At 44.8% G+C, this 13,423-nt stretch overlaps 1 protein-coding gene across 1 annotated transcript in view; it reads right to left on the reverse strand.

Moving 5' to 3' along the window:
* LOC138354830 (neuronal cell adhesion molecule-like) overlaps positions 1-13,423 on the reverse strand; it is a 253,131-nt gene that overhangs the window by 30,813 nt on the left and 208,895 nt on the right. The window contains exons 7-8 of the mRNA XM_069309330.1: positions 2,562-2,855; positions 651-1,260 (exon numbers count right to left, since the gene is read on the reverse strand). Of these exons, the coding sequence (XP_069165431.1) occupies positions 651-1,260; positions 2,562-2,855 (904 nt within the window). The remainder of the gene's footprint in view (positions 1-650; positions 1,261-2,561; positions 2,856-13,423) is intronic.

A 13,423-nucleotide genomic window follows, 5' to 3' on the forward strand; every position in this document is an offset into this window, starting at 1 on the left:
CTCACCTATTTGTGCTTGCGGGGGTTGAGCTCTGGCTTTTTGGACTCGCCTCTGAACTGTCAATCAACTAATGTTCAGGTTCCTGAGCCTACTCGGCTCTATCATATCTATATTTGAAGCTGGGTATGGAGTCTGCCTCCATCACTTCACTGCCTAATGCATTCCGTTTGTCAACCACTCTGACACTAAAGAAGTTATTTCTATTATCTTTTTGGCTCATTTGGGCACTCAATTTCCACCTGTGTCCCCTAGAAACCGAAATTCTACTGAACTTACTAGTAAGTTCAGTAGAACTTCGGTTTCAACTCTTTTACCCTGTCGTAACTCAGTCGATTAAGGCAGTGTCTGGGATGCTCCCGGACGCAGGTTTGAATCCTCGTCACGGCCCTTGTGGATTTGTTTATTTGATGCATCACGTTAGTGTGATTTCTGTGTGTAATCAAGGCCACTCCATAGACAACGATACTATTACAGTGATTTAATAATTTACTAATACGTCGCTCTTTAGCGGATTAATCGATTCTACAAAAATGCCCATACGAGTTGTGGATGAAGGGCTTCCCCTCTATGTGTCGTGTTTCCGTGTGTATGCATATGTCGGTGTAATTCCTCTAAATAAAGATGAAAATCGCCATGGAGTTCGGCAACACTCACCTCCTTTTACCAGTATTAGGTCTGGTTCCCGCTGAAGCCTGTCGAAGCCCCCATCGTCGCAGCTCTTGGCGTGAGACGCCGCCTTGTCGTACACGGCCCCTGGCTGGTTGCAAGCCAGGTTGTGGCTGTGGTTCCTGCTGCGGGTGAGGCGGCTGCGGATCACTAGCGCCAGCACCACCGAACACAGCACCAGGGAAGCCACGGCTCCCGCCACCACCGCAACTATCGGCGCCACTGTCAACAGGTTCAGATCGACTCCGAAGGACTCTGCTGCGGCTGCGCTGGTACGCCTCTCGGCGACGTCTATGGGCGTGTGGTGGAGGAGGACCGTTGCTGTGGCGGCTCCTTGGGAGTTCGAGGCTCCGACGGAGAGCTGGTACTCCGTCCCAGGGGCGAGGCCAGTCACCGTGAAGTGGGGCTTGGTGTGCTGCTGCTCCTGGGCCCCCACCACCACCCCCGCCTCACCAGACGACTTCAACTGGCGCACCTCCAGCGTGAAGGTCTGCGTGAGGCCGCCGCTCCAACCGGCCTCGCACGATACCACCACCTCCCCGGCGGCGCTGGCGTTGTGCCACACGCTGCAGTTGTGCACCGGCTCCGGCACAGCTGTTGGCACACGTTAGGACATTACACGAATACAACAAAATCTCTCGCAATGGCTGTTTGTCTTCATTGTGAAGACCATGTTTTATATTTATGTATGAGTGGGAGTGGCGGGGGGGGGGGGGGGGTATCCGGCTTGTGCCTCGCTCTCTCTTCCACAATTCTGTCTTGCATCCCTTTCCTTATCCTTTCGTCTTCCCAGTATTAGAAGAACTGGGAAGCGAGGGAAAATGTTTTCAATTCTGTAACCATCTTCACTTCACAACCATCATGATTATATAAATTTTAACCACAAAAGACCATCACAAATCATACTTACATCACACTATCATCCTCACTATAACCATCTTAGCTATTCACAACTATCGTCACTGAAACTAACGACTACACTCACAACCTGCGACGATCTACACTACACACGACCATCCTCATCAATGTAACTATCTTCACTATATATTGTCTTCATCTCTGTAACCTTCATTACTACCCAGGTGGCGCTTGGTTCCCCATCAATGACTTTCCCAACTCTTCACCATCTTCTCTACCCTTCACAACCTTCCCAACCCTTTACCACATTCCCCACTACCACTCTCCATCACCTTCCCTAAACTTCACCCTCTTTCCTATGTTTCACCATCTTCTCCACCTTCACCATCTTCCCCACGCTGTCACCTTCTCTACTCTTCACCACTTTCTCTTCGTCACTGTTACTGTCTTTAATGTACACACTTTTCATCCATTAATAAACTTCATAAGGCAAACTAATATATAATCATGATAAAAATAATATGCTTAATGAATCTTGGAGAGGATGGAGTCTGGTATTTAGCGAGGCGGATAGGGAAAATATTAAACATGGAATAAACCATATATTAGATGGGATGTTGTGAAGTCACTGTTGGCCGCGACCCCGACTAGCCTATGTCTGTCCCGTACCCCAGACCATTCATTCAGGCGTCTGGCTTCCAACCTTGCACTGACAGACATCCTCCCTTATGTGTATATGCATTAAATAACTTTCTTTGTGTCTTCCATTTTGAGTTACCTGTATTATGGACGTAGTAACCTATTCAGTCTTCATTGATAGTCAGTAACAGAAAGTCACTGATGACAGAGGTTGTCAAAACAAAATGAAAACCTTTAACACACAAATATTCAACACCACAAACAAAAACAAATACAAGTATACGTGTATAAAGAATAAAGAATAATATTTATTAAATTTGAATAAAAAGTTACGCTAGACACGTCAGGCCCTCCACCTCCCCCAGGGCCCCCAAACACCCCACTGCCCCCACACTCACCCGCCGGGACGACCAGGTAGACGCAGGATTTGGGCTGCGGGCCCACCTCGTTGACGGCCCAGCAGAGCAGCGTGCCGAAGTCGTGGTGCGTCTTGGGCGTGTAGGCCATCACGCTGCGGTTACGGTGGAAGTGTGTGCGGTTCTTGGGGATGTAGACCACTTCGGTGGAGGTGTTGAAGGCCCAGCGGAAGGTGTGGGCTTCCGGGTGGGCGTCGACGCCGCAGCTGACGTTAACTTGTTGTCCGCGGGCACTGCCGTAGGTCCACTTCTGTTGCTCCGAGCACACTGGCGAGACTGACGAGTAGGAAGGGAGGGGGGGGGGGGGTAATTTATTTGTGGGTATGAACAAATAAAGTGCAAATACACTCACACAAAACCATATCCTTACAACAAACCCCAAATTCCTTCATACACAGACATACTCCTCCACACCCATCCCATATACACAGACATACTCCTCCACACCCATCCCATATACACAGACATACTCCTCCACACCCATCCCATATACACACGACACATTCACCCCCCCCCCCCAACACCTAACACACGAATCCCTTATAAGCAAACCTTCTTTCGGCACTAAAGCTTCACTAATAGAAGAAAAAGACGAGGTGTGATCAAGACATCCAAAATATTCAATGGAATTGCCAAGGTTAACAATGACAGGCTATTTGAAAGTGCTGTAAATTAACCAAGATTAGACATGTGGAAACTAAGTAAACTAATGATCCACAAACATGCTAGAAATAATTTGTATTATTTTCAGAGCAATAATTAAGTGGAGAATCCTAGAGAGTGAAGTAAGACTCAGACTCAGACTCAGACGTCAGGCTCCACTTTAGATATTGATGCGAAATACCTACATGCAGTTCTGACAGGCAGTCTGTTGAATGTAGACAGGTGGAATTCTGGATTTCAAGTAAGTATTGCATGTAGAGTGAGGACGGAGTAACTCAATTACCTCCGGCAAAACCTCCAAGCGTAACGTATATACTGGAGCTGAGGCTCATTGTCCAATACAGACGCAGCTCGTCCTACTTCCTTACATTAAAATAAAAGGAAACTCCACCAACTATCACCTGGGAAAGGGAGGCAGCTACCTTTGTTGTAGACTACTTCATAGAAACACCATTAAAAGTTGTGTCAGATTATCGCTGACCACCTGTCTTCGGTACTCACACTGCATGCCAGCTTACCTGATAAGTTTTTGGTTTTCTGCAAAACGTTGTTATGTCTCTACTCTCTGTATCTCTCCCACAATCTTATATTCCAGCTAGTTAGTGCCCAGACCCACTTTTCTAAACCGTCCTCACCCCAAGGTCGCCAAGGCAGGGAGCAATAATAATTAATATGCTCCAGTATAAATTTACTTGGAAAAATGACGTATATATACAACAAAATTCACAGCTCTCTACCCTCTGTAGTAATCAATAAAAGCATGCATTTAAACATACGACATTTATGGTATGTTATTATGCCGTTACTGTTAAAATTCGATATCTCTACAGCTCCTATAAAGTCTAAGCCTAATCTATTCTGGCTTGCTTAGTCCCCTTTAATATACAAATTAAGTAGCTGTTATTTCCTCAACACAAATTGATCACATCAATACTTGTCTCATACTAACAATCACAGTAATATAAATATTCTTCTGGTTGCTAGCATCCTACTGCAGGTCAACTCTACGTGAATATATTATCTCAGTAATAATAATGTCATAAGTGTCTACTCGTCACAGCCTAACGTGGTTCATTTTAAAGAGTCAATACAACTTGACATCTCATAAGATTATATAAATGTCACATATATAAATGTATATATATCTTTTTCCAGCCTTACATAGCCACTCACTGCGTCATTTATTCCATATAACCTGTCTAGAAATAATCAGATCAACCTTAATAATTTATTATGCAAAGAAATAGATTTCTCCCTTTTGTCATCATAGGTAGTCTAGCTACAAGCTACGTAAGATTTCAGTCATTAATCATTCAAATATATTCATATGGAATGTAAACGGATTTATCTCCTCGAGACCTGTTCAGATATGTTCTTATTTCCCCACCCAAACAAAGGATAACTCTCGTTTCACTAAATTTTATCTTCTTATCTAGAACAATGATGTCTACATTTCGTCTGGTTGGTAACGCCAGGCAACTTCTGGGGCAGTAGTCAGTTGCTCCACAAGTGTGGCGTCGCCCGCCGCGCTGGTCGTTTAACCCAGCAGTCTAGGCATGTCAAACTGAGGGTCCTCAGAGGGCCATATGGGTCACATATGTGATGTCATGAGGGCCACACACCATAGTTTAACAAAAGAAAAATAAATATTTAAAACGGCAGCATAGACTTCTATGCAACAGCAACAAATACATTGTACAAAAATTACAACTTGAACAAATAATAAATATAAATATAAAATGAACATATATTTACAACTATTTAATATGTTTTAGTATTTTGTCGTGAGGCTTGATACTTCTTTTTAATGATAATTTGTGCTGTCTGGCTGAAATATCTGTGCAGGTCTCAGTTTGATCAGAAATGACAAGTGTGGATCAGTCAGCCTTGTTCTCTGAGAGGTTTTTGTTGATTTCATGAGGGAAAATAACTGTTCACACACATAGGTAGAACCGAACATTGTCATAATCCTTGTGGCAAACTTTCTGAAGTTTTTAAACTTTTCAGGTAAGTATGAAAAGAAACCAGGTATCCTCACTTCAAGATACTTTGCTCTGAGTGTAGAATCCGACTACATTTCTAATAGTGCTATCTGTAGGCTTCCTTCTGCCTTGCCAACATCAAAGGTGAATGGTGCCGAGAATAATGCAAAGTGGTGTTCAAAAGATGAGAAATCACGAAATCTTTCATGAAATTCCTTTGACAACAATTCCAGGTGACTGTCATACTTAACAAAGCAAACTAAAGACTTAGTATTGGCTTTATTTTTCAGCAGACAAATGTGACTTCCATAAGCTTAGTCTTGTAATGAAGCATTTAATGTCATCATACAACTGAGTAATGAGTTTGTTTTTACCTTGCAATTTCAAATTAAGATAAGTTAATTGTGCAGTAATGTTCACAGCAAAAGCCAGATCCTGGGGCCAATTTTTATATTTTATTTCCTCTATGTTTTGACCTTCCATTCCCCTCCCTTTCCTGCCCGTTGTCGTCATGAGTGGGGGTTGGTGGGTCCTGCCGGGGTGTGATGCTCCTTGGGACAGTCCTCTGTCCTTTTGAAGCCTTATGATCCTGCTGTCGTCTTCACAAATTGTGCTGGATGCCTTTTCTTCTTTTTTATTTTTCACCCCCCCCCCTCCCCCTCTTCTCTCCGATTGTCATTTCATACCGACTTTTTGCCATTCTTGATTATTCATTCAGATGTCTTCTGTTTTGACGCCAGATGCTTGGAGAGCCACACTCTCTCACCCGTAAAACTGTGGTACCCGACATTGCGAGTGAGGCGACACTTTTATTGTCAATCTTTGCCTTCGTTGATCTCGACGGACTGACGGTTTTAAGGTGGCGATTGTAAGGGTTTATACCTACGATGTACCCATGTAGGGCCCCATCTTGTCGGGTGTCCTATCCTATAATTATGACACTAAGATGGGTATGGGGGGTTTATTCATCGATTAAATTTTTACCTGTTCGTTTATATGCCGATGTCTGACTCTCTTTTAACTTCTCAGGCTTGTCGGGTGGGCGACCAGGCTCCGAGTCGGACTGTGATAGAAGGCCAGGCTCTGTAGCTTCTGCTACATTGGGCCCAGACCAAGCTGTTTCTCTGGCTCTCCCGACTGACCCTCTCTGCTCCACTCCCACCTGTGTGGCAGAGTTGAGCCCCAAGCCCCCAGTGGTGACCACCTCATCACCTGGAGTGGCCCCATCTCTCATTGTAACAACTGCGTCTTTTAGCCCCCTTCTTATTGGGGGTACTCGGCACCGTCACTTCTTCAATCGCATGCGCACACTTCCTTTCAGTTCTACTACATTCCAAGTTTTGTTTGGTCCTGGTACATGGACTAAGTATTATGATCTCAGTCATGAGGACTCTACACGTCCTGATGATTTACTAATTCATAAACATCTAGTTGATTCGATGGATACTTTTGTTACTTTCATCCCCACCCGAATGGGTACGCATGTCATTTCAGCCCCTTCTCAGGAAGCGGCTGCCAGCTTAGCCCCGATGTCCTGTATTGGGGAGACCCCTGTTCGGATCTCCAAAAATGCCTGGCTAAATGCCAGTATTGGCACAGTTATTCTCCCACATCATGTTGCGACTGGTGATAGGGAACTGAAAGACTGCCACAAGGATATTTAAAATATCCTTGAGGCCCAAGGCCATTTTATCCTCCAGATTGATATGTTACGACCCCCCCCCCCGCACGATGGGGGGTCACTCGACCCCCTCGTGGTCGTCGTCGTCAGCCTCTTCACGTAGTGAAGATCATTTTTGATAGTAGGTCTCTTCCTTCTTCTGTAATTCTTGCTTGATGCCAGATGCCTTTTGGTAATTCTGGTAATTCGTGCCGGATGCTCCATTCAGGAGTACATTTCCTCTCCTCGCCTCTTCAATAGGTGCTGGAGATTTGGGCATGGTTCCTTCACATGCACAAGTAAGGTATCTCTATGCCCCTAGTGTGGAGACTTAGGCCATTCTAAGACAGAGTGCTCTTCTTCCCAAGCTCACTACATTAATTGCAGTGATGCCCACCCTTCCTTCTCCCAAGCTTGTGTGCACTTTAAATTTAAGGAAGCCATCCTCAATTTGAAACATCACGATCATCTATCTTTTCCTGAGGCGAGACGCCAAGTACGCAGCCTTCCCTCTGTTTCTGGCATGCCTTATACTTGTGTGTTGCGTTCCACTTCTCCTCACTCTCTCCCACTTTCTCTGTTTTGCAATCGTTTCCAGGACACTTCCACCACCACCTCACCTGCTCCTTTGCGTTCTGGAGCTGAGCCCTCTGGTTCACTATCTGGTGATTCCTTCCTTCCTTCGCAGTCTTCTCTGTCTCCTAATCCCTCTTTTTCCTTCTCTTCCCAGTTTTTCTTCTCAGCCCTCCCCCTCTGTATTTTAGCCCTCCCCACCGTCTGTCCACCAGGCCATTGTCTATTCTCCTCCCAGCCATTTCCATGTTGCCCGCTCTCATTCTCCTTCACCAGTTGATACTGGCGAGGTTGTCGCCCAGTACATTGCTGCTGGTACACCTGTCTCTTTACGTCAGACACATAAGCCTGGCTCGTCTTCTTCCTCCCCGGCAGGTAAGAAGGCATCGCTCTCTTCCTCACCTTCCGACCTGGACTCTATCCAGGTATTTCCTCCCATTTCAGTAGCTGAGTCCCTTGTTCCAGTTACCTAGGTTCTCTTGGTCCTCGATTCTCTCTCAGATGCTGCCCTGGTTGAGGTGCACTCCCCTGTATCTGTCCCCTTTCCCTCTGATTCCCTTGACCAACCCTCTCGGATGCCTCCTACCACTCCGGACTCGGTCAGTCCGCCTCTGGTCTATCCTACTGCTGTCTTGACTCCATTGTCCTTACTAGATTTACCTATGCCCCGTAACCCCGATGTCACTAATCCTGATCCTGATCTTTCTTAGTATTTATTTACTGTGTTCTTTTTACATTGTTCTCTGTTCCTGTTCTCTCTATTCTTGACAATGTCTATTCTACTATGAAATATGCATGGATTTTATGCCAACTTTAACGAACTCCAACTTCTGATAACACAGTTCTCCCCACTTTGTGTCTGTCTCCAGGAGCCGATGTTTGGCGCTCGTCCTGGTCGCTTTGGCGGTTATTCCTTTCTTCCCCCCCCCCCCCCCCACCTTCCCTCCAAGATGGAGGTCTATATTTGTACTGCCTTTGCTGCAAAGACCCCCAGTTGTTGCTGTTCTTTTTTTGACCTGGAACAGATATATGACACTACTTTGAGATACCATATTTCGTCCCAAATCCGTTCTTTTGGCCTTCGCGATAATCTCCCTTTCTTGCTACAAAGCTTCCTCTGTAGTCGTTCCTTTAGAGTGTGGCTTGGTGCCACTCTGTTTGTCTCTTTTCGGTAACACGAAGCTGTACCTCAAGGAAATGTTCTGAGTACTACTCTTTTTCCTGATAGCCCTCAATAGTCTTCTTTCCTCCCTCCCCTCTGGTATTTTCTTTGCTCTTTATGTTGAAGATCTTACCTTCTGCTGTCACGATGATGGCTCACCTCCCCCCAACGACTGTAATTTAACTTGTAACAAGGCTTCAACTTGCGATGAGTACCGTGTCATCCTAGGCCACCAATCATGGTTTCAAGTTCTCTACAACTATAACTTGTGCTATATCTTTTTCGGAAGCAGGTCGTTCTTCCCTTCCCTTTGCCACTTTGTAGTAATCGCCTTTTGTACAAAGATTCTGCAAAGCTTTTGGGGTTAATCTTTGACACTCATTTGTCTTGATCGCCCCATGTCTCGAACCATATTTTGGTTCGTGTTACCAATATTTCTCTTCATGTCGTTCCATCCTTGCCCACATGGAGGGTCCCCCTCTCTAAGTTTTGTAAAACCCTGACCCACGTGACTAAAGCTTTACCCGTCCTACAGTTCTGAAGCAGCTTTTCCTTGCACACTTTTCTTCGCACTCTCACTACATTTCCATCTTTACAGATGAGTCCAAGTCTGTAGATGGTACAGGCTACTCTAAGTTTTACCTGACCACACCTATATGTGTCGCCTGTCTCCAAAGACTAGCATCTTCACGGCAGAACTTTATGCTATTTTGTTTGCTCTTTGTGGGGGTTTTCAGTTTTTGCTTTCACGACTGCAATGTGTACGTCACCAATGTACATGTGGCAGACGCTTCACGAAACTGTCGGAATTAGCAGAATAGAAAATACGAGAGCAACCATACAAGGCCTGGGAGCAAGGTCGAGATAGAGTCCTTGAGGGTCTCTTCTCAGACTAGCCTCACCTGGTCCTGCTCCACGTTGACCGTTGGAATCTCCTCAATGATTTAACACTTTAAGGGACTCCTAGGGTCCTCATCACATTTATAGTTTAGTGAATATAGGCAACTCGGTGTTGAAGACACTTAGAGCTGAAGGCTTGAGTAATACTGGCAGTATTCAGAAGTGGTTCAACGGAAACACTGCAAAAAGCTTAACAGTAGTTTATTTACTAACTTAACCACTAATACAAAGGGTGCTTGATTTACTTTAGATTGGCGTCAGAAAGGCTATGGTTGCATTATCAACCTAACTGCCGTTATGCAAAGGGATCACAAGAGTTCCAACCGGATACTCGGTAATGATGATATGCAATAAACACAATGGCACTGTCAATGGGACAGGCAATAACATGCACAATAATAACAATCACACACAATAACTAAATGTGTGGTGTATGTGAAGCTCACATTCACAGACAGGTGAAATGCCGTGATACCACACAGATAATATGCATACACCATCGCTTCACCTATAACCTGTGACAGGTATAAGAAGGTGAGAACTGTGGTTGATACCTGAGATCAACACAGACACAATAAAACAATGACAAGATCTTGTACTTACAGATGGGGGTATCTCTCTTATTCACTCACTCAGGCACATTTATACAAGCACTCGTAGGTGGCCTGATAACTGATTTCGCTCGTAGACATGGAGGGTTCTCGCAGTAGGGCGTGCTGTATGCTTAACAAACAGACACACGCTCACACACTGGCACTGGCGGTGAGTAAGGGTGGTGACGTCACGTGGTACAGTGAGGGCGGCGACGGGCTACACGTTCGGGACAGAGTGGCGGCTGGCGATTGCAGGTTATATGGTACCATGCACTACACTGTACACTGTAGTAAAGTCACACAAAAGTTACTTAGGCGGCGGCACTGCCTTAGTTCACTCTAGGTCACTCACAACGATCTTTGTCACTAGGGGTTCCCTGATACCAGTCTGTTTCGCTCTGGTGATTTTGTCACTATAGGCTTCTGAACAATATGTTCACAATCGTGATTCTGGGCGAGTGTGGGTATATCAAAAATACGCTGAGTTAACTTGACGTTTAGGAATGGACGGTGTTCAGTCTATTGGCCGAATAGACAGAACAGGACACGTCCTCTGTGTAAGGGCTCCCTCATGTGAATGCTTTTTCCTGAGGCTCAGAGCATCTTGTGGGGCACACATAAGGGATTACAATTTGACCAATAGCATTGCAGCAAATGAGCGGGAACCAATCATACTGACCGTTCGATGATCAGTAGGAGAGGTGACGTCATGAACACGTCACGGCAACGACATAGCTGTTATTCTCCATCGGGCCGGTTGAGGTTGACCTCAGGGTCACACTGTCGCCTTGCTGGCATTCCCTCTCCTCTCTCACGCTCCGCACCAGCCAATGTACCCACTGACCCTTGGTGGCAAGTATGCTTAACTTCCCTGTATCTACTTCCTGCCTGGACATACGGCGGCGTCCGTATTATGAAAGTGTTCCTGGTTAAGTGGGCATTCTGGAGATACCCAACATGCCAGGTCACTATCCAGGGTTAAGAGAGATGGGCTTGTGCACGAAGGTCTGTGCACTATGCACTGCAATGAGCCATTCCAATCAGCTGTGGGAGAATGTTGAGAAACCATATTCTCACACTCTTTGTCAATTGCTTTATTGCTGTCAATCTTCCTTTGTTGTTGTTGTCGTTGATTATCGCAGTGTCCTCATGGCTCTGGAATAATTTAATCCAGTCCATCCTGGTGTAGTTGAAATTCAACTTTGGTTGTTGCTTTTATCCAGCAGGTTGTTGCTTTTATCCAGCAGGTTGTTGCTTTTATCCAGCAGATTTGAGCAAAACTCGGTAGAGTTTTGCTAGGTCCAAGCCAAATTGGTGTGCCCATAAACGAGCATACGGACGGTGCTGCCAAGGAGGCTATCCGCACTTGTCCCCTTTCCTGTAAAGGTGTTCCCTTATTCAGATCTCTACCCGGTTATTAATTCCTCAATCCTTGCCCTGCAGTTGTCAGGGTCGTTAGTCTTCTGTTACTGGTAACAAACTACGTGCTCTTGAGGGTAGCATGTCCCCATGACCTTTCTCCTACCACTGTAATCGGCGATGGGAAACGGCTCAGGCGAGGTTCGATAATTACTTACTTGACCTTCATCTCCACTTACAGAATTATTTCTCGTCTCAACAAATAAAATCTTTTCAGCACTCTGTGACATGACAACCAGCAGACTTCTGTGTAGAATGGAGCATCGGTAAAGTGATTATCCATAACTTCCAACAACTGGCTGAATTGATGGTGGTTAATAGCTCGCCATCTAATATACTGTTTTTGTGACCAAATTAAGCACATGGTCCAATTTTAAAATCTTTGAAAACAAATTTAATGACGAATAATGCAGTTAAAATGTTCAAATGATAAATCTGGATGCGAGTTTTCTATTTTTGTTCGTAACTTGGCAGAAACACCATTATGTCTGTCAACCGTACTCGCAGCACCGTCGGTAGATAAGCATGCAAGATTACTCAAATCCAAACCACAGTCATGGAGAATCTGCTCGACTTTCTCAAAGATGTACTGGCTTGTTGTAGTGTCATGCATGGTGGAAGAGTTCAAGTGGTTCTTCATAAATATTAAATTTACAAATACGGTCCCTGATGAAGACCGCAAGCTGACCGCAAGAGAAATGTTTAACTCTTGATGCTGCGGCCTTCAGCTGTTGTTTTAAATCACATGGCATTTTATGAATCCGTTCAGCAACAGTGTTCCTGGTTAATTAAATATCTTTGAATAAATGTGCTTTCTATGGACACACAATTTGAGCCGTTTTTACAAGGCATTGCTTTGCGAAATCTCCTTCACTGAAAGAATTTTCACTCATAGCGATCATTCGGCTGAGTTCATAGCTTGCAGTAACGGAAGCAATATTCCCTTTCTCAATTTTCGTAAAACAGGTCTATTGCTGTCTGAAGTTAGGCTTCAATTCTTTGAGTCTTGAGAATTGGGGCTTCATATTTATCGTAAGATCAAAGATTCGTTTCATAATGTCTTTCCAAGTTGTACTCTTCTGGCGTGGCAATGCTGTTCTTGCAAATTAAACAATCTATCTTTCCATTCACAGTTGTAAAAAAATACTGTAATTCCCATTTTTCTTTAAACACTCGCCATTCTTCATTCAGTTTCCTTTTCTCTAGATGGAGGAGCACGAGCCATTTTAAAAACTATGTGGAATCGGAAAAATAAAAAAATAAAATTAAAAATAAAATCACTGGTTAAAAACTGAGACGTAATTTAAGCTAGCTTAACAGTTAACGTCATCTTATTTTTAGAAACTTAACTCACTTGCCTCACAGCTGCATTCGGGTTTCTTTTGTACTTTTGAAATAAATTGAAAGGTGATAGTTTAAATTATAAACAGCAATCTTGACCGTTAAGTGACCAAATTAAAGTATCCCGTGTGTGAGCCGCAGGTGTGCTTGCAAAGGGCTGCATGTTTGACATAGTTGCCCTAGTCAATTTATCTGTGACCATATAATCTATAAACTCAGTTTAGCTCCCAGGGACGTGCCTTCATAATCACATGTCCTGGTACTCAGCTCTGGGTCCCCATCTCACTTGGGGACACAAGTGTTCTGGATAATTTACAGTCCCTCACACAGGGATGCAGCTACCCTCAGTGTTCGCCCGGGGCTCTACCTCTTGGTCCCCCACTCTTGGCGGTGACGACAACGCCATCTGTTGGTCCGCTCCCGAAACTCCCTCCAAATGGACGACGCCATCTAGTGAGGACGGGATATACCGGCCACAAGGGCTGGATTCCCGTCTTAATCAGCTCGTGACATAGCCGCTGCTGACCTCTGGTGAGGTAGCGCTTAGACAG

This window comes from Procambarus clarkii, chromosome 64 (genome assembly GCF_040958095.1).
Source record: "Procambarus clarkii isolate CNS0578487 chromosome 64, FALCON_Pclarkii_2.0, whole genome shotgun sequence".
Lineage (NCBI taxonomy): Eukaryota > Metazoa > Arthropoda > Malacostraca > Decapoda > Cambaridae > Procambarus > Procambarus clarkii.